Genomic DNA, 23,132 nt, shown 5'->3' with positions numbered 1-23,132 from the left:
CTCACATGAATCAGCCACCAGCGCTGTATCATCAGCGAACAACAACTGACTCACTTCCCAAGCTCTCTCATTCCCAACAGACTTCATACTTGCCCCTCTTTCCAAAACTCTTGCATTTACCTCCCTAACAAACCCATCCATAAACAAATTAAACAACCATGGAGACATCACACACCCCTGCCGCAAACCTACATTCACTGAGAACCAATCACTTTCCTCTCTTCCTACACGTACACATGCCTTACATCCTCGATAAAAACTTTTCACTGCTTCTAACAACTTTCCTCCCACACCATATATTCTTAATACCTTCCACAGAGCATCTCTATCAACTCTATCATATGCCTTCTCCAGATCCATAAATGCTACATACAAATCCATTTGCTTTTCTAAGTATTTCTCACATACATTCTTCAAAGCAAACACCTGATCCACACATCCTCTACCACTTCTGAAACCACACTGCTCTTCCCCAATCTGATGCTCTGTACATGCCTTCACCCTCTCAATCAATACCCTCCCATATAATTTACCAGGAATACTCAACAAACTTATACCTCTATAATTTGAGCACTCACTCTTATCCCCTTTGCCTTTGTACAATGGCACTATGCACGCATTCCGCCAATCCTCAGGCACCTCACCATGAGTCATACATACATTAAATAACCTTACCAACCAGTCAACAATACAGTCACCCCCTTTTTTAATAAATTCCACTGCAATACCATCCAAACCTGCTGCCTTGTCGGCTTTCATCTTCCGCAAAGCTTTTACTACCTCTTCTCTGTTTAACAAATCATTTTCCCTAACCCTCTCACTTTGCACACCACCTCGACCAAAACACCCTATATCTGCCACTCTATCATCAAACACATTCAACAAACCTTCAAAATACTCACTCCATCTCCTTCTCACATCACCACTACTTGTTATCACCTCCCCATTTGCGCCCTTCACTGAAGTTCCCATTTGCTCCCTTGTCTTACGCACTTTATTTACCTCCTTCCAGAACATCTTTTTATTCTCCCTAAAATTTAATGATACTCTCTCACCCCAACTCTCATTTGCCCTTTTTTTCACCTCTTGCACCTTTCTCTTGACCTCCTGTCTCTTTCTTTTATACATCTCCCACTCAATTGCATTTTTTCCCTGCAAAATAATAATAATAATAATTATCCCTGGGGATAGGGGAGAAAGAATGCTTCCCAAACATTCCTCACGTGTCGTAGAAGGCGACTAAAGGGGACAGGAGCGGGGGGCTAGAAACCCTCCCCTCCTTGTATTTTAACTTTCTAAAAGGGGAAACAGAAGAAGGAGTCACGTGGGGAGTGCTCATCCTCCTCGAAGGCTCAGATTGGGAAGTCTAAACGTGTGTGGATGTAACCAAGATGAGAAAAAAGGAGAGATAGGTAGTATGTTTGAGGAAAGGAACCTGGATGTTCTGGCTCTGAGTGAAACGAAGCTCAAGGGTAAAGGGGAAGAGTGGTTTGGGAATGTCTTGGCAGTACAGTCAGGGGTTAGTGAGAGGACAAGAGCAAGGGAAGGAGTAGCAGTACTCCTGAAACAGGAGTTGTGGGAGTATGTGATAGAGTGTAAGAAAGTAAATTCTAGATTGATATGGGTAAAAGTGAAAGCTGATGGAGAGAGATGGGTGATTATTGGTGCTTATGCACCTGGGCATGAGAAGAAAGATCATGAGAGGCAAGTGTTTTGGGAGCAGCTGAATGAGTGTGTTAGTGGTTTTGATGCACAAGACCAGGTTATAGTGATGGGGGATTTGAATGCAAAGGTGAGTAATGTGGCAGTTGAGGGAATAATTGGTATACATGGGGTGTTCAGTGTTGTAACTGGAAATGGTGAAGAGCTTGTAGATTTATGTGCTGATAAAGGACTGGTGATTGGGAATACCTGGTTTAAAAAGTGAGATATAAGTATATGTATGTAAGTACGAGAGATGGCCAGAGAGCGTTATTGGATTACGTGTTAATTGATAGGCGTGCGAAAGAGAGACTTGGATGTTAATGTGCTGAGAGGTGCAACTGGAGGGATGTCTGATCATTATCGTGTAGAGGCGAAGGTGAAGATTTGTAGGGGTCTTCTGAAAAGAAGAGAAAATGTTGGGGTGAAGAGAGTGGTGAGAGTAAGTGAGCTTGGGAAGGAGACTTGTGTGAGGAAGTACTAGGAGAGATTGAGTACAGAATGGAAAAAGATGAGAAGGAAAAAGGTGAAACAAAGGAGGTAAGGGGAGTGAGGGAGGAATGGGATGTATTTAGGGAAACAGTGATGGCTTGTGCAAAAGATGCTTGTGGCATGAGAAGCGTGGGAGGTGGGTTGATTAGAAAGGGTAGTGAGTGGTGGGATGAAGAAGTAAGATTATTAGTGAAAGAGAAGAGAGAGGCATTTGGACGATTTTTATAGGGAAAAAAAGCAAATGAGTGGGAGATGTATAAAAGAAAGAGGCAGGAGGTCAAGAGAAAGGTGCAAGAGGTGAAAAAGAGGGGCAAATGAGAGTTGGGGTGAGAGAGTATCATTAAATTTTAGGGAGAATAAAAAGATGTTTTGGAAGGAGGTAAATAAAGTGCGTAAGACTAGGGCGCAAATGGAAACTTCAGTGAAGGGGTTAATGGGGAGGTGATAACAAGTAGTGGTGATGTGAGGAGATGGAGTGAGTATTTTGAAGGTTTGTTGAATGTGTTTGATGATAGAGTGGCAGATATAGGGTGTTTTGGTCGAGGTGGTGTGCAAAGTGAGAGGGTTAGGGAAAATGATTTGGTAAACAGAGAAGAGGTAGTAAAAGCTTTGTGGAAGATGAAAGCTGGCAAGGCAGCAGGTTTGGATGGTATTGCAGTGGAATTTATTAAAAAAGGGGGTGACTGTATTGTTGACTGGTTGGTAAGGTTATTTAATGTATATATGATGCATGGTGAGGTGCCTGAGGATTGGCGGGATGCTTGCATAGTGCCATTCTACAAAGGCAAAGGGGATAAGAGTGAGTGCTCAAATTACAGAGGTATAAGTTTGTTGAGCATTCCTGGTAAATTATATGGGAGGGTAATGATTGAGAGGGTGAAGGCATGTACAGAGCATCAGATTGGGGAAGAGCAGTGTGGTTTCAGAAGTGGTAGAGGATGTGTGGATCAGGTGTTTTCTCTGAAGAATGTATGTGAGAAATTCTTAGAAAAGCAAATGGATTTGTATGTAGCATTTATGGATCTGGAGAAGGCTTATCATAGAGTTGATAGAGATGCTCTGTGGAAGGTATTAAGAATATATGGTGAGGGAGGCAAGTTGTTAGAAGCAGTGAAAAGTTTTTATCAAGAATGTAAGGCATGTGTAAGTATAGGAAGAGAGGAAAGCGGATGTTGGTTTGCGGCAGGGGTGTGTGATGTCTCCATGGTTGTTTAATTTACTTATGGATGGGGTTGTTTGGGAGGTGAATGAAAAAGTTTTAGAAAGAGGGGCAAGTATGCAGTCTGTTGTGGATGAGAGCACTTGGGAAGTGAGTCAGTTGTTGTTCACTGATGATACAGTGCTGGTGACTGAGTTTGGTAAAGTGTGTGAAAGAAGAAAGCTGAGAGTAAATGTGAATAAGACCAAGGTTATTAGGTACAGTAGGGTTGAGGGATAAGTCAATTGGGAGGTAAGTTTGAATGGAGAAAAACTGGAGGAAGTGAAGAGTTTTAGATATCCGGGAGTGGATTTGGCATTGGATGGAACCATGGAAGCGGAGGTGAATCACAGGGTGGGGGAGGGGGGTGAAAGTTCTGGGAGCGTTGAAGAATGTGTGGAAGTCGAGAACATTATCTCGGAAAGCAAAAATGGGTATGTTTGAAGGAATAGTGGTTCCAACAATGTTGTATGGTTGCGAGGCGTGGGCTATGGATAGAGTTGTGCGCAGGAGGATGTATGTGCTGGAAATGAGATGTTTGAGGACAATGTGTGGTGTGAGGTGGTTTGATCAAGTGAGTAACGTAAGGGTAAGAGAGATGTGTGGAAATAAAAAGAGCGTGGTTGAGAGAGCAGAAGAGGGTGTTTTGAAGTGGTTTGGGCACATGGAGAGAATGAGTGAGGAAAGATTGACCAAGAGGATATATGTGTCGGAGATGGAGGGAACGAGGAGAAGAGGGAGACCAAATTGGAGGTGGAAAGATGGAGTGAAAAAGATTTTGTGTGATCGGGGCCTGAACATGCAGGAGGGTGAAAGGAGGGCAAGGAATAGAGTGAATTGGAGCGATGTGGTATACCGGGGTTGACGTGCTGTCAGTGGATTGAATCAAGGCATGTGAAGTGTCTAGGGTAAACCATGGAAAGCTGTATAGGTATGTATATTTGCGTGTGTGGACGTATGTATATACATGTGTATGGGGGGGGGTTGGGCCATTTCTTTCGTCTGTTTCCTTGCGCTAACTCACAAATGCGGGAGACAGCGACAAAGTATAATAAATAAATAAATAAATAAATAATAATAATAATTTTTTTTTCTTTTTTTTTTGTCGCTGTCTCCCGCGTTTGCGAGGTAGCGCAAGGAAACAGATGAAAGAAATGGCCCAACCCACCCCCATACACATGTATATAAATACGTCCACACACGCAAATATACATACCTACACAGCTTTCCATGGTTTCCATAATAATAATAATAATAACAATAATAATAATAGGTTTGTAGTAGTAATCAAAACTGCTGAGCTTTTACTTGAAAGTCCAGCAACAACTGTTTCAAAACCCTTATTTCTTCTAAGTATTTTTCTGTAACAACATGCTTTTATTTGTACATAACCCAAACAAAGACATGTATGATACCCTAAGAAATAAACTGATCTCATTACTTGTGCTGAGTGGTAGTCACGATCTTCTTTATCAAGGGAAGTGACACTTTGACTGGTACTACGAGACTCATGGCCTAGCCGTCCCTCATTCTTCATCTGCTGCACCTGTAAATAAATCATTTGAAGACCCTCGCTCAAAAATGACAGGATAATGAACAAACAAAATTCTGTAATTACAAACAATGGATATGTAATTACCAATGCATATAACATTTCTACCAAATCGTAATAAGACCTGTGCTTCTATAGTTTCTTATGTGAATTTTTTAGAAAAACTGCTACCAGGATGAAACTTCTTAACTAGGTTGTGTTCACTTTTAGCCTCAGACCAATAAGATATCAATAATATAGAGAAAATCAGAAAATACTACAGACAGCAACCTAATGAGAAAGAGGATCAATACAGCAGAGTAAGTCAATTCCGTAAAGATGTTTGGTGAAACAACCTAATCCTCAAACTCTGGATAACTTGCATAAAGTTGCTCATGATTTAGGGACAAAAATAGTAATTTCTGTTTATCACAATAAAATGAAATGTGCGAAAAAAAAAAAAAAGTCAGCTAACATAAATTACTGTCTTTGGTACAGTGTTCAAGGTAACACATACAGGTTACAGCAAGGGGTAGTAAGGGAGAAAAGGAGGGGTGAAGGATGAGCAGGAGTACCCTCTAATGCAAATGCGGTAATGATGTCTTACTTTTTATGAAAAGTACAGATAAATGTAAAGGATATAATTTTCCAGACAGAGGCACTGGTGGAAAGGGATGGAGGGATGAGTCTTTTGACCTAGATTCACTAAATGACACATCAAGATTCATTGGTACTATTTACACATAAACCTTTTATTTCTATACACTTTTTCCATGTATGATTGCTGTTTTCCACATTAGTGAGGTAATACAAGGAACAAACGAAGAAAGGCTGCATTCGTTCACAGTTATTCTATAACTATCATGTGCAGTGCACTGAACACACAGCCCACAATCCACAATCAGGCCCAAAGACCTTTCCATGGATTCCCCCAGATGCTTCAAATGCCTTGGTTCAGTATGCTGACAGCATGTTAACCTGTATATCAAAATATTGCACTTCAGTCTATCCCATGCACACCTTTCACCCTCCTTGATTACTTAAAATATCTTACACTCCATTCTTCTATCTCCACTATGGTCTCCATCTTCTTGTTCCCTCCACACGACACATAATTCCCCTTTGTCGACCTCTCCTCATTCATTCTCTACATCCTAATCATTTCATCAGAGACTTGAGATCTCTCAACCACACTCCTTTTATCACCACACTTCTCTCCTGCCTGTTTATTACTTACTCAACCAAACCACCTCCCAACACATACTGTCCTCAAACATTTCAATTCCAACACATTCAACCTCCTCTCCACATCTTTGTCTACGGCCGAAGCCTCACATCCATACAACATCCTTGGGACAAATATTCCTTCAAACATATCCATCTTTGCCCTTCCAGATACTGACCCTTCTTTCCATATTTTCTTCATTGATCCCATAACTTTCACCCCCTCACCCACTCTATGATTCACTTCTGCTCCCATTGTAGCAATTCATGCCACGTCCACTTCCACATATCAAAAACACTTCACTTCCTCCAAATTTTCTCCATATAAACTCACACCTCGACTAACCTGTCCTCCTACTCTCCTTTTAACTAATACCGTTGATTTTATTCACACTTACTCTCAACTTCCCCCTTCACACAATCTTCCAAACTCAGTCACCACCTTCTGCAGTTTCCCATTCAAATCTACTACCAATGCTGTGTCATCAGCAACATAAAACTGACTCACTTCCCAGGCCCCCTCATCCCCCATACACTGCATACTTCCTTGTCTCTCTTAAGACTTTTACACTCACTTCCCTCACCACCCCAGCCATAGAAAAATTCAACAGCCATGGTGACATTACACCCCTACAGCAGACAAAACTTCACTTGGAACCATGGTGACATTACACCCCTACTGCAGACAAAACTTCACTTGGAACCACTGACTCTCCTCTCTTCTTAATCACACACAAGCATTACACACTTGATAAAAATTTCTCGCTGATTCCAACAGTTTCCCTCCTACACTACATATTGTCAGGACCTCCCAGAAGGCATCTCTTTCAACCCTATCATAAATTTTCTCTAGATCAATAATTGTCATATACAAATCCATGTTTCTTTAAGTATTTCTCACAGAAATTCTTTAAACACTTGAATCATACATCCATTCCCAGTTCTGAAACCGCAGTTACTCCCAGATCTGATTCTCTGTACATGCTTCATCCTCTTGATCACTACTATCCCATCCTATACAACTTATCAGGTACACTCAGTAAACTTACACCTCTGTAACTTAAGCACTCACCTTGGTCCCTCTTGCTTTTATGCAATGGCACCAATGCATTCTGCTAATCCTAAGGCACTTCATCATAATCCATACATACAATGAAAATCCTAACCTGTTAAAAACACAGTCAACCCCCTTTCTTAAGAAACTGAAGTGCAATGCCATCCACTCCAGCTGCCTTGTCACATTTCATTTTATGCAAGGCTTTCACCACCTCTTCTCCTTCACATAAACCACTTTCACAAAGCACCCTAACCTAAACACCCTAAATCTGTCACTCTATCATGAAACACACTCAACAGTCCTTTAAAATACTCACTCTATCTCCTCCTCACTTCATCATTACCTTTTCCCACTTTCCTATTAGCCACCTTCACAGATACAAAGGAATTCAAAAAGCACCATACCACTGGGTCCTTTCAAGGCTGTTTGTGATACTGGAAGATATCAGAAATGCAAAGACTTATGTGGTAAAAGTTAGAAGGCATACTTCAAAGGAAACAAGTTGCAACTGGTCATTGTAACTAAGGAGGCAAAAATAATGTATAGGTGTAATATGTTCCCATATGTTCTCTGGTTTCTCACACACTATCAATCTCCTTCCAAAATAACTTATTCTCCTTGAAGCTTACTGACACTTGCTCACCCTAATTCTCATTTGTCCTCTTTTGCCCCAGCACATTCCTTTAGACTTCCTGCTGCTTTCTCTAATACATCTCCCAATCATTTGCTCTCGTTCTCTGTCAGTACCACGCATATAATTCTCTTTTCTCTTTCAATATCAACTTTACTTCATCATCCAATCACTTACTACCCTCTTTCTAATCTGCCCATCTCCCATTTTACACATGCCACACACACTTCTCACATATGCCGGCACTGCCTCTCTAATTACCTGCCATTCCATACCCACACTACTTGCTTTGTTTACTCTAAACTTTTGCCACTCTACAATCAATTCTTCTGGTATTTTTTCACACATCTCTTTTCCAAAATCACTTATTTTTTACCACTCCCTTCTCACCTCTTAACATTTCCTCTTTTTTTGAAAACCTCTGCAAATCTTCATCTTTGCTCCACACGGTAATGATCAGACATCCCACTATCTGCTCTTCTCAGCACATTTGCATCCAAAAATCTGTTTTAAACATCTGTCAATTAGTATGTAATCCAATAAAGCCCATTTACCATCTTTCCAACTCACATATGTATACACTGACAACATCCTGTCACCTAATATCACACTAAGCCCCTAACACCCCCTTAGTAGTCAGAGACTCCAAACTTCTTAGTGTCACAAAAGGCAACAGTTTAAGCTGGAAGAGTCACCACCAACAACAAATCTTCTTCATACGACCTGTACCTTCTCCGGCAAATGAAACCAACAGGCATCCCAACAACAGAGCTCACAAGTGTCTATACCAGGGATTGGCAACCTTTTTGCCCCTGTAGGAAGGACGGATTGTGTATTAATGGGTGGACAGTGGGCCAGATAATTGCCATATTATTTTTAGAAGCTTGAAATCTGGGAATTATCCAATTAAATACATATAATTAAATTTTGCCTCACATCAATGAATAATGCATGCTAGAAAATCATTTGTGCTTAATCAAGGTTGCCAATTAGTAATCAAAGAACTCAATCTAGTTGCTATTCATTTCAATCAAGGCATCTTCTGAACCTATTAAAGACACACAGTGGCTGATTCATGTAAGAAACTGCAGAAGCTGGTGACTGAGTTTGGTAAAGTGTGTGAAAGAAGAAAGTTAAGAGTAAATGTGAATAAGAGCAAGGTAATTAGGTACAGTAGGGTTGAGGGTCAAGTCAATTGGGAGGTAAGTTTGAACGGAGAAAAACTGGAGGAAGTAAAGTGTTTTAGATATCTGGGAGTGGATCTGGCAGCGGATGGAACCATGGAAGCGGAAGTGGATCATAGGGTGGGGGAGGGGGCAAAAATTCTGGGAGCCTTGAAGAATGTATGGAAGTCGAGAACATTATCTCGGAAAGCAAAAATGGGTATGTTTGAAGGAATAGTGGTTCCAAAAATGTTGTATGGTTGTGAGGCGTGGGCTATGGATAGAGTTGTGCGCAGGAGGATGGATGTGCTGGAAATGAGATGTTTGAGGACAATGTGTGGTGTGAGGTAGTTTGATCGAGTAAGTAACGTAAGGGTAAGAGAGATGTGTGGAAATAAAAAGAGCGTGGTTGAGAGAGCAGAAGAGGGTGTTTTGAAATGGTTTGGGCACATGGAGAGAATGAGTGAGGAAAGATTGACCAAGAGGATATATGTGTCAGAGGTGGAGGGAACGAGGAGAAGTGGGAGACCAAATTGGAGGTGGAAAGATGGAGTGAAAAAGATTTTGTGTGATCGGGGCCTGAACATGCAGGAGGGTGAAAGGAGGGCAAGGAATAGAGTGAATTGGATCGATGTGGTATACCGGGGTTGACGTGCTGTCAGTGGATTGAATCAGGGCATGTGAAGCGTCTGGGGTAAACCATGGAAAGCTGTGTAGGTATGTATATTTGCATGTGTGGACGTATGTATATATATGTGTATTGGGGGTGGGTTGGGCCATTTCTTTCGTCTGTTTCCTTGTGCTACCTCGCAAACGCGGGAGACAGCGAAGAAGAAGAAAAAAAAAAAAAAAGAATCAAAATAAAAAAGTATGGAAATTATGCATTGAATGGTGGTAAATTAAGTGTAATAAAAAAATCTACTAATCTTAATGCAAACAGTCCATGTATCAATGTGAAACTTGATGTTGTTTGTTGCTTGAAAGCTTCTCAATTCTAAGTGTTAGACTTGATGCCAAAATCAAGATACTGTCCAGCTGGGCATCAGTCAACCTTGTTCTCAAACGGTTCTTGATGTGTTTCATTTTTTAAAATAATTGTTCACACAGATAAGAGCTGCCAAACAATGAAGCCATCTTTTTTGTATGGTCCACTAAGTTAGGATACTTCCCACGTGGATGAATATATTTCTATAGAAGACACATCTTCAGAATGAAATTTTGATATCAATGTGTCGTTACACTGCATCTCAATCAATGCTATTTGAAAAATTGCTGATGCTATGTCCACTTCCACACCTAATAAAGTAGCAAACAGCTTGAACTCATTTGTATGCAAGCGAAAATCAGCAAAACGAGATGAAAACTCTTTTCTCAATTCTTGGACAATATTCACAAAAATGCCTGGATCTTGTGCTTTACTTTTTTGAAAAGTGGGAAAATGTGCACAATTTCCTTTTAGAGGCTGGTATTCCCACAATTGCAGTTTTCTTTCAAAGGCCAAAATATGACCATACATCTCACGTATCTGCTGACTCTCTCCTTGAAGTTGTAAATTCAAGTTTTTTTTAAATGAGATGTAATATCCACAAGAAATGCCAAGGTTGCAAGCCAGTTAGAATTATGAAAATGTGAAGCATCCTCATTTTTGCTCGTGCAATGCAAGTACTCTTTCCAGCAATGACAAGAAGCTAAGCCAGCGTACATTGGAGAAATAAGCCTGGTCCCCATATTCTGCCCCTGTATCCAACAAAAATTGCTGAAACTGGCAAAGATTCAATCCACAGATAGGATACGATTCAATGCCTAAACAACAATGTCCATAACATCCCTTAATTTCAAAGACTTGGCACATTATGCCTCTTGATGGATAATGCAATGAATTTTGACCAGTTTCTGGGGCAATTCCAAATTTTTCCATTTGTCCTTGAAGCAATGCAATGATTCTTTTTTCTTTCCACACCACTGCTGGAGCCCCATCGGTCGTGATGCAAATTAACTTCGACACATCATTTCATGTCTGACATCATTTTCAACAAAGCTTCAAAAATGTCTGCTCCAGTAACTGTGTCCTTCAAAGGAATTAATTGAATAAACTCTTCAAAAATTTGAAAAGTTGGGGTCACTCCTCGCACAAACACTGCAAGTTGAGCAGTGTCTCTCAAGTCTGTGCTCTCATCAAGCACAACTAAAAATAACTGTAATTCATTACAGACATCCCTTAAGCAACTTTTAACATCTGCTGACATTTCTTGAACTTGTCATGAGATCATTCTTCCAGACAGAATGATAGATACAAATAAAGATCTCTTTTCAGGACAAACAATATCCACTACTGCCGGTAAACATTCTTTGACAAACTCTCCATCAGTAAAAAGCTTCATCTTTTCTGCAATACATTCTACAACTTCATAGCTGGTATGAGTATTTCTTTCATTTTCATAGATTTTCTTGGCAAAAAATGACATTTGTTCTCTCAAAACTAGCCTTCAGTCGCTCAACTTTCCTTGCTTGCCCAGTAAGCTTGCTAAAATTTCCACTATAGCTGGTCTCAAAATGTTGCCTGATATTTGCCACTTCTTTATAGCAAAATTTTCGAGACAAATAAGACAAACTGGTTTCCCAACATGCTTGATGAAGAAGTAATTTAGTTTCCAAGTGTCTTGGAAATTTCTGCACTCAGTGTCTATCTTCCTGTGTTTTGCAATCATTACAATCATTGCCATTGGAATTTTTTCTTCAATTTTATTTTGAAACACGAGTTATTCAACAACCATTATAGCACATGTAATATGTTTAGCATGAAGGATCCTATCCCGAATGTTTAGCACGAAGGATCCCTTCCCGAAAAAACTCCATTCACATGTTGTTTACAAGTTTTCCTGCACAGGCTGTAGTGCCTGTTATGACAGTGAAACCTGTCGACATTGCAACACATCTTCGAGAGCATTTGTCAACAGATAGGAACTCTCACATTTTCAAACAGCTTCAGAGTTCAGAATTGTGTAACAACACTTGTTAGGAGGATTGTCTCACAACTCTGGACTTCACCCCATCTTTGTATCAACTTTTAACAATAAAGAAGCTATTCATATTGATAAAGAAAAACCGTCCCTTAACAAACAACCTTCTCATGTAAATCTAACCCTTTCATTTTGATGCATAATGCTGTTTCTATGCTTTTTATCTGCCGCCATTGTTTTCACCAACTGTAACATTCTTACTTTGACACTTCTTTTGTTTGGAAACATGCTTTTTTTTTACTGCCATGTGATGCTTTAAATTCAGTATATCTTCAGATATGAATTATACTGAAGATGACTGTTGTACAAATGAAACTGGTACTGGTCATGTATTTTTGTCTGATTTCTTTTACTCATGCTCCTTATAAAATCAGAAATGTTATTTTTGTCACATTTGCAACATGCGAATATCTAGTCCACATCATATTGTGTTGTTGCAAGAGGTCGAGAAGTTACATGACATGTAAATTGTCACCCTAGCATGCCTTTTAACCACCAAATCTAACGGAGCATCACTCCATGGCAGATGTAGAAAAGGGGTGATTAGTCCAAAATATTCCTTGCAAATCACCTGCCTATCCACTGTATCAAACCATAAAAGAGGTGACAGATTACATACCATACTAGAAAGAATCATATTTTGCTCTTCAAGCATAGATCTCTTGTTAAAACACAGTAATGCCATTTTTGTTTACAAATTTAGATGATCCCACCTGAAACATGCGCACACATGGAGAGTATCCAATTTCTAATACATATTAACAAGGTAGTCCACCTTCCTTTCATTTGTATAAACACCGGTGTTTCTGTCACTTTTGGTGCTTGGTTTGGAACAAAAGAGACCTAAGGCCAGTGTAACAAGATGCCATGCATGATACACAGTGCGGTCGACTGAAACACTCAAAATACAGAAAAATCACTCATGGGCCAGATAAGCATAGTATCCCAATATTTGCTCCCAGGCTGGTCAAAATCCCTAAGCAGGCTGGATTTGGCCTGTGGACTGTAGATTGCCTACCCTTGGTCTATACTATCTTCATTCTACCTAAGCTCACCTTCACCTCCCCAACTTGATCCTCCTCATTAATAGCCATGCAGAGAGACCAATTAGAAAGTGGGCAGAAAAGGGCATGCAGAATCATCCTGGGCCCTTCTTACACATACTACCTAGAGGCCCTCATCTCACTAAACCAGTCCACTATCTCCAACCAACAAAGGCAGCTCATATGGCAGTTTGGCAATAAACTGCTGATACATCCCAGTCAGAGACCTCCTCCCCCCACCAAGGACCACTGTTCTACACCACAACTGACTAGTTCTAATCAGAGCTCATACAGACAGATATAAGAACACTCATATACCTACCAATGTGAACTTCATAAACAATCCATGAACAAGTGCATAGCTATGCATTGAACAGCTCAGTTTTCTTTTAGTTAAGCTATGTGATATGTTAGCTACTGTATTACTGTAACTATTCATCACTTAATGTGCAATCATGCTCATAACATATAAAACATAACACTGACTCTGTAAACATCCCTGTTTATCTGCCACCCTGGCTATGTAAATGTATCCAAAGTGTGGAAATATTTAGCTCACCCTAATCTTAAGCTCTTGTATGATTAGTTAATAAGTAACTATCCTAGCCTTCTAGTTCAGTAACACCTGTATTACCTCAACTATGTATTTTTAGCCAAATGGCTGCCTACATCTAATAAACCATTATTCATTTATCTATTAATCATTTAGTTATCTATACTTGTACATGTCCCTCTTTTTAAATCAGGTATTCCCAATCATCAGCCCTTTTTCAGCACACAAACCCACAAGCTATTCAGCATTTCTGTTCATATTACTGAAAATTCCATGCCCCCAATAAAATATACTCTCAACTGCCACATTACTTACTTTTGCTTTTAAATTACACATCAAAAATACCTGGTCTTTTGCAGCGAAACAGCTAACACTCTCACTCATCAGCTCCCAAAACACTTGCCTTTAATGATCGTTCTTCTCGTAGCCAGGTGCAGAAGCGCTAATAATCACACATCTCTTGCAATCCAATCTAAATTCTACCCACATTAGTCTGGAGCTTACTTCCTTACACTTTTTCATGCATTTCCACAACTGCTTCAAGAGTGCACTCAAACCTTTGCTCTTACCCATCTTCTTTATTTAATATAGATCCCGTAGTTACATCTACTAAGTCCACCCTCAGGTTTCTAAAACACCATTTCTTTTAGTTCACTCTTCATTCAAAGTTACACTTAACCATCCTCTTTCTACCTTCTGCTAAACCTCATTACCTGACTTTTTTTTACATATGAAGTCTCTACATACTCCTTTCACATGGTCTTCCAAACTCAGACTGCAGTTTCTCACTTCCATGCAACTGGAGCTGTCAACCACAAACAGCAACTGACTTATCTCACCTCTTCTCAACCATGTCATTTCCTCCTTTCCTAGAGCTAAAACAAACTTTTACATGTGCCTCCACCTAGAAGTGATCAGACATCCTACTAACTACCCCTCTCAGCACCCTCACATCCAACTGTCTCTTCTTTGTATGCCTTTCAATTACCACATAATCCAATAATGCCCATTATCCATTAATCCTACTCACCCATGTAAACTTATATTCACTTTCATTCTGACTAGCATCAATCTGGAATTCCCTTACACTCTAACACATTTCCATAACTCCTTCTGCAGAGGTGCCACAGTCATTTGCCCTCACACTAAATATCAGGCTTTAACCCCAGAACATTCCCAAACAATTCCTTCCCCCTGAACTAATTTCATTCCAAGCCAGACCATCTCTCTCCTTTTCATTCTGGTTAGATCCACATATGTTCACACACCCCAGTCTAAACCTATGAGAAGCTTCCTTCCTCTATTCCCACTTTTAGAAACTGGATTGCAAGGAAGGAAGAATTCTGACCCCCCACTTCAACCCCTTTAGTCAACTATTATATAAAAGAGGATATGAGGGTAGTACTCTCTCCTCTATCCAGGGATAATATGTACATCAATTTACATACATATTCACCCTTCTAAATTACTTCCAGAGAGTGGCACCCTCTGTAATAATCATCTATAATGACCAACAACATTCAGCAGCCAGACAAATGTCAAAATATTGATGGGCTATTCAAAATAATACCGTAAAACCAGTGCTCATATCATGACCCACAGTGCAAGTCTTCATATGAAGACTCCCACCATTTAACAGTTCAGTCTAAACATATAAACATGATGGTTGATGCAGCAGCATGTACTCAAAACCAAATCGATTCCATTAGCCATCCCCCATTCTCATTCACACAAAGAGGATATAAGGCTGATCACTGGAATTTCAAAAATACACTTAAATATTTCTAGGTGCAAAACTAGACATGAATCTCACAAGCCATGCTTTATCATAAAGAAGGTAAGTGGAACTTAAACAAAGCTGACAACCAAAACATATATGACAAAACATTAAGTCTAAAAAGGCATAAGGAGTAACATAAAATGTATATCATTACCCGAGCACTTACCATATGATAGTCATATCCATCACAAACAACAAGTCTAATGGTGGAACCCGCAGAACGCATAATATTTACAGCTTCCTCGTGAGTGATCCCCAACAAAGAGTTTTCATTGACTTCTAACACTCTCTGTCCAACCTGTTTTTCAAATAATTGTTTTTAGGTTATTGAGATATGTGTAGCATCAATACAGCTAATGACAAATATATGATATATGATTTATCCAAAAATCAAAGTCAATAGTGTTTAGCAGTTATTTCAGAACTTCAGTGCCAATGAAATACATTCACACTCATCAAAAATCATGAACATTAAAAGTACATCTATGTATAGATACTGAAGACACTTAAATGAGGTATCAATATCTTATGCATTCAAGACCACTGTCATGTGAGTGTAACTCCCCTTATAGATTCTATTATTCTGGTTTTAACTAACTCTTAGAGGCTACGAATAACATGTGGTAATTTTTCACAAACTTTTCTGTTCTAAAATCCCTTCCCTGCCATTACCATTTCTATGATATAGATTATGTGCATCTGGCATGTGAGTTCACTTACACATATCCTCTATTTATTGTTAAGTTCTAAAGTAAACAACAGCTTTCACACCAATAGAAGAGCCTAATTTCCAACCTTGCATAAAAGGTTGATTTGATGAATATGGTTAATGTGTCAATTGCACAACTCCACCCTCATAATCAGAATGCCTCCATTATACACACTAAAAAAAAATTAATTCTTCTACCATCCTCATCTAAAATAACTCTAGCCCTGAACATTTTATTCCCTACATCTGTCTATTTGTTTTGTAGTCTACTTTCTTTCCTTGAAACTTTAGACATCTACATACTATCGTAAGTTTTTGTCATACATCCATCATTTGTCCTACATCCTACATAGCCATATAATCTTAATAAGTTTATGTCAATGTATATTTCTAATCATTTCCCCATATCTTCAATCTTTACTAATTCCCCATATTTTAGCATCAATGAAGATGGCCATCTTACTAATCTTATTTCTCTCCTATAAGAACTTGAGATTAAAGTTTTTTATCTATTTATCTGCGTTAACATAAGCACTTAATCATACCAGCTTTTTGCAAAAGGTATACACAAACTTTTCCCATTTACTAGAGATACAGGTTCATCTCCATCTCTTCTCACTTGCAGGATTCTACTCTCAACTTCAACTTTCTCACTATGATCCTTACTGATCACCACTCTTAAGGACATAAACTGATTAACAGCTTCTAAATTTCTCCATTCAAACATCTTGTTACACTGAAACTGGTTGTCTTCAAAAATAGACTTGCCCCTATTCACATATATTTCTAACATCTCATTCACATATCATCAAAGTAACCTATCATTTTACCAATTTCCTTCTCTGATTCTGCTAACAAAACAGCATCATATCTAGATAATGACTAGTTTCTATTTTGTTCCATTATATCATACCCATAATCATCCACACCTTAATCTAAATTCAAATAATGCCAATTTTGACATTATGCAGTCCTGATGCACTTGCACATTTACTCCACACCCCTCACTCATATTACCATTAATTCTCATGCAAGCTCTACTTTTGTTAGAAGACCTCTTAACAGTAGTAGTAACTGGTAGGCAGCCTGCAAACAAGAAGATATATTACCAGTGCTACCAACTTAGGTATCAGGTGGGTTAACGAAGGCTGCATATTGAGCCAGGACTTCAGTGATTGTCACACTGTACTCCTCTGATCCCAGGTAGCTATCTTTTCTTTCTGCCTTACCTACACATGGACAACTAACATTCTATCCACAAACTTACAATCTCTCCTTGACAACACTTAACTCACACAGCTCATACTTCATAACTATATTTTCCTGTGGAGAGTACTATGTGCTAGCCCTGCCTTTTGGCAAAATGGTAGGAGCAATTGATAGTAGGTAGGAACACATAAGCAGGAGCATCAGGTAGAAGGAGAAGGTTGGAACATTAGGCATGATCGTTAGAGCATTAGGTAGAAGTAGTAGGCTGGAATATTAGATAGAAGTAGTCAGTAACATTAAATTGAAGCCTATGCAAACACTGCACAAGTGTTGCCCTCTGCCAGTGGTCTGTTATGGGTAGAGCATTAAAGGCTAAGGAGCAGCACAAGAGTTCATTAGTTATGGAGACTTTACTCCATGGCTACCCCATTCAGGAAGTTCCAGGAGGAAACAGGCATCAGATATATAAATAGACAGATAGACAGAACTGAATTCACAAGTCTTCCATACATATCACAAAGAAAAAAATCCCTAAAATCCTTTTCCTGTTAACCTTAAAATGTTATCTAAGTCATGAACTGCAACATACATTATCATCCAATATCTACCAACAGCAAGTCTAGTCTACACAGCCTCTTACCTTCATACATTTACCTCATTCTTTGCCTAGAGGTTCAACACTTTTAATGTGGCCATGGAAATCCTACCCGTGCACCTAACCATCTCTACCATGAAAATCCATTACACATTAAATTTCATAGTCCCTTTAACTTATTTTTCTTTTCCACAACTGAAAACCAAATGCCTTTGTCCAGTCATAAAGCACCGAACCACCTTTCCATCTTGCTATTACAAACACATTTTCTAAATCCACTCAACTGCAATGCCATCTCCACTCTCATCATCTCACTCCCCTACCTACAACATTCCCAGTTTTTCCATCTTTTAGACACATCTAATTTTCTTTTCACCTCCCACTTTACCAAGTCCTTCTCTCCACCATACCTACTTTGCACTCCCCAGAAATCTTACCCTACCATACCCATAATCATGTTTCTTATACCATCATCAGTAAAAAGTATTTCAGTGTTCTTTCCCTCACTTACTATTTTCAAGTATAAGGCTCCAGTCATGCAAAAAGTATATATCTACTTACCCTCAGTCGACCATCCCTGTGAACTGCACCATTTGAGTTTATTTTAGATATGAATACACCCTCATCAGACTTATCAAGAGGGTTTCCTGGAGAGCCCTGCACACCTCCCTTGATGTTCATTCCTAGCCTCTCACCAACTAGCTTCCTGATGATTACCTCCTGTTGGTAATAGCATTTGTCATGAGAATATAGTCATATGAATCTTAAAGAAATACCATGACTATTCAGTCTGACTGCTTCAAAATCATACAAATATTCAAAATTATTCTTAATGATTTTCCACTCAAATATATATACATATTAGCTAAGACTATTCTTGTGTCACCATATTCTCACATGAAGATCTTGAATTAGTAATTTTCTGATTAATATGTTATTAGTGTGTACTTCTTTAAAAATATCATATTTTTCCCTTGCAAATCACATCAATTACAACCTTAAAATTCTGAACAAGTAGAACAATGATGTTACTATAAAAAGTGGAGGTTTGATCAGCATCTGCAGTGTGCATGTTTTTTTTATGAGCACCAAGCAAGACAAGAAAACTACACTGAGGACCAAAATGAAAAAAAGAATTTTCTCGTGATGATAAACAAAACAACACTGATTATCCAAAGAACTCCTACACAAGAAATATAGAGCTCTTAAGAGGTAAAATCCAGACATGCTAAAAGTCAGTTAAGAAAACATTACTATCTACCCTTTCAAAAATTTACAATTCAACTAACAGTAACATAAACAAACTGGGTATAACAATATCCTCTACTCTATCTTAGAACCCCGCACACTGCATATTATACAATGCGCTTCCCCAAAACTGGAGTTTTGTATGGATGCCAAAGTAATTTTTCTTCTTAGCAGTAACTTCCATTTCTATTGAGGTCTCATTTGCCACAGGATGTTTGGCTGTTCTTCCACTAGTCTTAGCCAGAGTGAAATCAAAAGCCTTCCTCATAATAAACAATTTTGCAATCAACTCTCTTCAACCATCCTTTTCTGCGACACTGTGATGTTACTGCTGTCTATCTGTTCTACCGGCATCAGTTTGCCCACTGCTCTCAAAAGCTGCCTGTATATGTCCCTGCCACTAAGGCTTGGACTCATAGCACATGACTTGCTGCTGCTTCCCACAGTTTTGACATGAAGACTAGCAACACAAAGTCTAAAAGTCTAACCATTATGATACCTCTTTCTTTCCTCAAACAGTGGTGCTCTGGATTTTCCTCCTCCTTTCCTTTTCCCTCTTTCTATATCCTAACAACAGAATCTAAAATACAACTGAAAAATACAAAATCAATGATTTTTTCTTGAGCACTGACACTTAATCATTTCTAGCTAAGGAAAAAAATAATCTACAAAACTGGTCAATCTTATGTTAGCAGAAAGATTCAGAACATTTTTCTCTACAAGATTAAGTACACAAAAACCTAGCAAACCATTATTTTTTTCATATGAATTAAGAGTTAAACATTAATAGTTTAGGAAAAACACAATATTCATTAGATTAATCTTAGGTATTGATGGTGGGGGTAAAGCAGTGGGTTTCATGAGCAGCATGTCCCACGAAAAGGTGTGTAACTATCTGCCTTAAAGCAGCTCCAAATCTTCAGCCTTTGTTTGGGTTGCCATCTATGGTCAAGCAACAGTCTATAATACATGCACAATTAAACATGAGTTGGGAAATTGTGTGTAGATTGAAGCCTACAGCACATAGATATGAGGGGCATCATCTGCCTTAGAGCAATGCCTTAGCCTATTCTAGATTTAGAACAATTGGATAGAACAGCCCATATATACACACAAACCTGGGCTCAAATTTAATTTGTGCTATATCCTTTATCACAAGCTCTCAATTTTCCTTTCATCTACAGTGGCAGTGGCATGTTTTTGCCTATGCTAAGTTGATTATGAAAAGAAAAAATCCAGCTTCTAATAATCTTCCTCCTTCCTCTGCTTTTTATTTTCCTAGTTTACATTAGTTTCATCATAAAACCCTGAAATTACCCAATCAAAAGAATATGAAACATTACATGCAATTAGAAAACTGGCTCACTGAAAACATAATGTCTAAATCCCCAGAGAAATCCACTGTCCCTCTCTTAAACATGGATTGACATGAATCCAATCTGCACACGAGAACTATTCCTGCATCTTCCTTCCCAGTATTGTCAGTAAATTCTGTATGTGTTTTAGTCCTATCTTCTAATCTAAGATGTTTACAAAGAAAAAACCTAACAGACCTTATTTGCTTTTTCATGAAATCATCTTCATTCCTCTGAATATGAGCCTACCAAATCCACACAATTAACCTGAATTTTTACTCATATTCAATTACTAAATATTTCAGATCCCCAACTTCCTCTCCTATTTCAAGACACCCTTCATGATCCTTGAATTGATTCTTCAGTTTCTTTAACTCCTCCTCAGGCTGTGTTTACTTATGGTCCTGCTTTGCGACACCTTCCCGTAACATCTCCAAACACTGTCCTCTGGTGGCTTCCCTTCCGTTTCTCCCTCATCTCTTCCTTGAGGATTTAATATGTGTGATTATGCATAGGCACTGTATGGAGAGGCTGTTTTGCACTCTTGAACATTCTCTACTATCATAAAACTTTTTACATTTATGTAAGCTGTATGTATCAACTAGGTCTTCAGTCATTTTCACTTTTCCACTACAAAAATTCTAATTTTCATCTTTTTTAACAAGTTCCTTGATTAATTTTGAATTGTGTCCTCTGGTTAATCTATCCCTTCATCTTTCAAAGAACTGTTCACTGTCTACTTCATTGATCTGTTCTAAAAACTTAAAAGGTTGTGATCAGGTTACCCCTCACTCTTCTCTTCCACAGGGAGCAAATTTAAGCTTCTATCCTTTCCCTGTAACTTAACCCTCTTAATTTTGGTATCAATTTTGTTGCCCTCCTCTGTACTTTCTCTATTAGCTCTTTGAACTTCTTTACATTCAATGATGAAATATCGGAATATTCTAGTTCTGGCATTCTGTAGGATATGAACAGCTTGCTAAATATTTCCTAATGCCTACTTGAAAGCTATTCTAATATTTGCCAGCAGACAGATCGTCTATTCTTTTAATGTGGGACCCTGATGAAAGGTTAAGGATGATAATGACTCCTATGTCCTCACAAACAGAAACCTGAAGCTTTTTCCTGCAAGACAATAATCATATTGAGGCCTTCTTTCACTTTCTTCCTTTTTTTGTGTGTGTGTATGTGTGTGTGCATGAGTGTTTTGTGTGTGTGTGTGTGTGTGTGTGTGTTTGTGTGTGTGTGTGTGTGTGCACGAGTGTTTTGTGTGTGTGTGTGTGTGTGTGTTTTGTGTGAGTGTGTGCATGTGTGTTTTGTGCGAGTGCATGTGTGTTTTGTGTGAGTGTGAGCATGTTTGTGTAAATAGCTCTTTGTGTTGTATAGTGAGGGAGTTTTACACTCATGGGGCCCTATCTCTTAAATGTTTTCTACTATCATAAAATTTCTGAATGCAGATTGCATTCACCTTGTACTCAGTCATCTTATTCCATTCATCTACCACTCATACACTAAAAAAGTGCTTTTTTACACGTTTTCAACAAGTTTCTTGCTTAATTTCATGTTACGTAATCTAGTTGCTCTATAATACATCTCTCAAAAAAATGTTCACAGTCTACATCACCAGTCTGTTTTAAAAACTTTAAAGGTTGTGATCAGATCACAACTCACTCTTCCTGGTGAGCAAATTTAAAGCTTCTAGCCTCTCCCTGCAACTTAGCTCTCACAGTCTAATACAACCTTTATTGCACTTCATTGTACCTTTTCTATTAGTTCTTTGTGCTTCTTTTGGTGCAGTGACCAAAACTGAGAAGCATATTCTAGTTTTGGCCTCATATATATCAAACATTTCCTTTTCCATGTAATTGAAAGCTATATTGATATTACCCAGCACACAGTCTGTCTACTGAACTACTTTCCTAATGTGGAACACTGGTGACAGGGTAAGGACAATGTCAACTCAAGAATCCTTCTCACAAACATAATCCAAAAGCTTATTTCCTGCAACATAATAATCATACTGAGACCTACTTTTATTTTGACCCATCTTCATTACTTTACCAATTGCTTGAGTTGAATTTCATCAAAAAAGTAACAGGACAACTTTGGAGACTGTTTAAGTCTCTTTATAAGAAGGTGCAATCTAATCATGGCCTTTGCATCATCTGCAAACAAACTCAAGTTGGAGTCCATCCCTTCAGGCAAGTCATTTACATAGACCAAGAAGAGTAATGGTCCCAGAACAGAACCCTGCAGCACTCTTCTGCTTACCTCAACCCATTTGGAGAAGGCTCCTCCAATATTCATCCTCTGCTCCCTCCTACTGAGATAATCTTCAACCCATTGAAGGAGTGTCCTGCATGCTGATCCAGCTTCTTTATCAGTCTCATGTATGGCAGTGTCAAATGTCATCTGGCAATTCAGATATGTACAATCCATCCAGCCTTCCCTTTGGTCAAACAATTAACTCACTATCTCCAAAAAATACAAGAGGTTTGTTATGCATAACCTCCTTTCCTTATTACCCAGCTCTCTCACTTGGGTAACTTCTCTGTAGAAAGCCATCTACTTGCTTTTCTAAGAATTCTTTCCAGAACCTTAAAGAATACTTTTGTTAAAGAGA

The 23,132-nt window shown here is 38.8% G+C and overlaps 1 protein-coding gene across 14 annotated transcripts in view; it reads right to left on the bottom strand.

Annotated features, from left to right (window-relative positions):
• Nucleotides 1-23,132, bottom strand: part of LOC139745942 (protein lap4-like) — a 556,451-nt gene that overhangs the window by 189,882 nt on the left and 343,437 nt on the right. For all 14 annotated transcript variants that reach the window (XM_071656641.1, XM_071656649.1, XM_071656646.1 and 11 more), the window contains 3 exons: nucleotides 18,468-18,626; nucleotides 15,560-15,691; nucleotides 4,833-4,937 (listed from right to left, as the gene is read on the bottom strand). In XM_071656641.1, coding sequence (XP_071512742.1) covers nucleotides 4,833-4,937; nucleotides 15,560-15,691; nucleotides 18,468-18,626 — 396 coding nt within the window. The remainder of the gene's footprint in view (nucleotides 1-4,832; nucleotides 4,938-15,559; nucleotides 15,692-18,467; nucleotides 18,627-23,132) is intronic.

This window comes from Panulirus ornatus, chromosome 63 (genome assembly GCF_036320965.1).
Source record: "Panulirus ornatus isolate Po-2019 chromosome 63, ASM3632096v1, whole genome shotgun sequence".
Classification (NCBI taxonomy): domain Eukaryota; kingdom Metazoa; phylum Arthropoda; class Malacostraca; order Decapoda; family Palinuridae; genus Panulirus; species Panulirus ornatus.
Note: the sequence above shows the minus strand (reverse complement) of the source record. Positions and strands in the feature narration are given on the sequence as shown.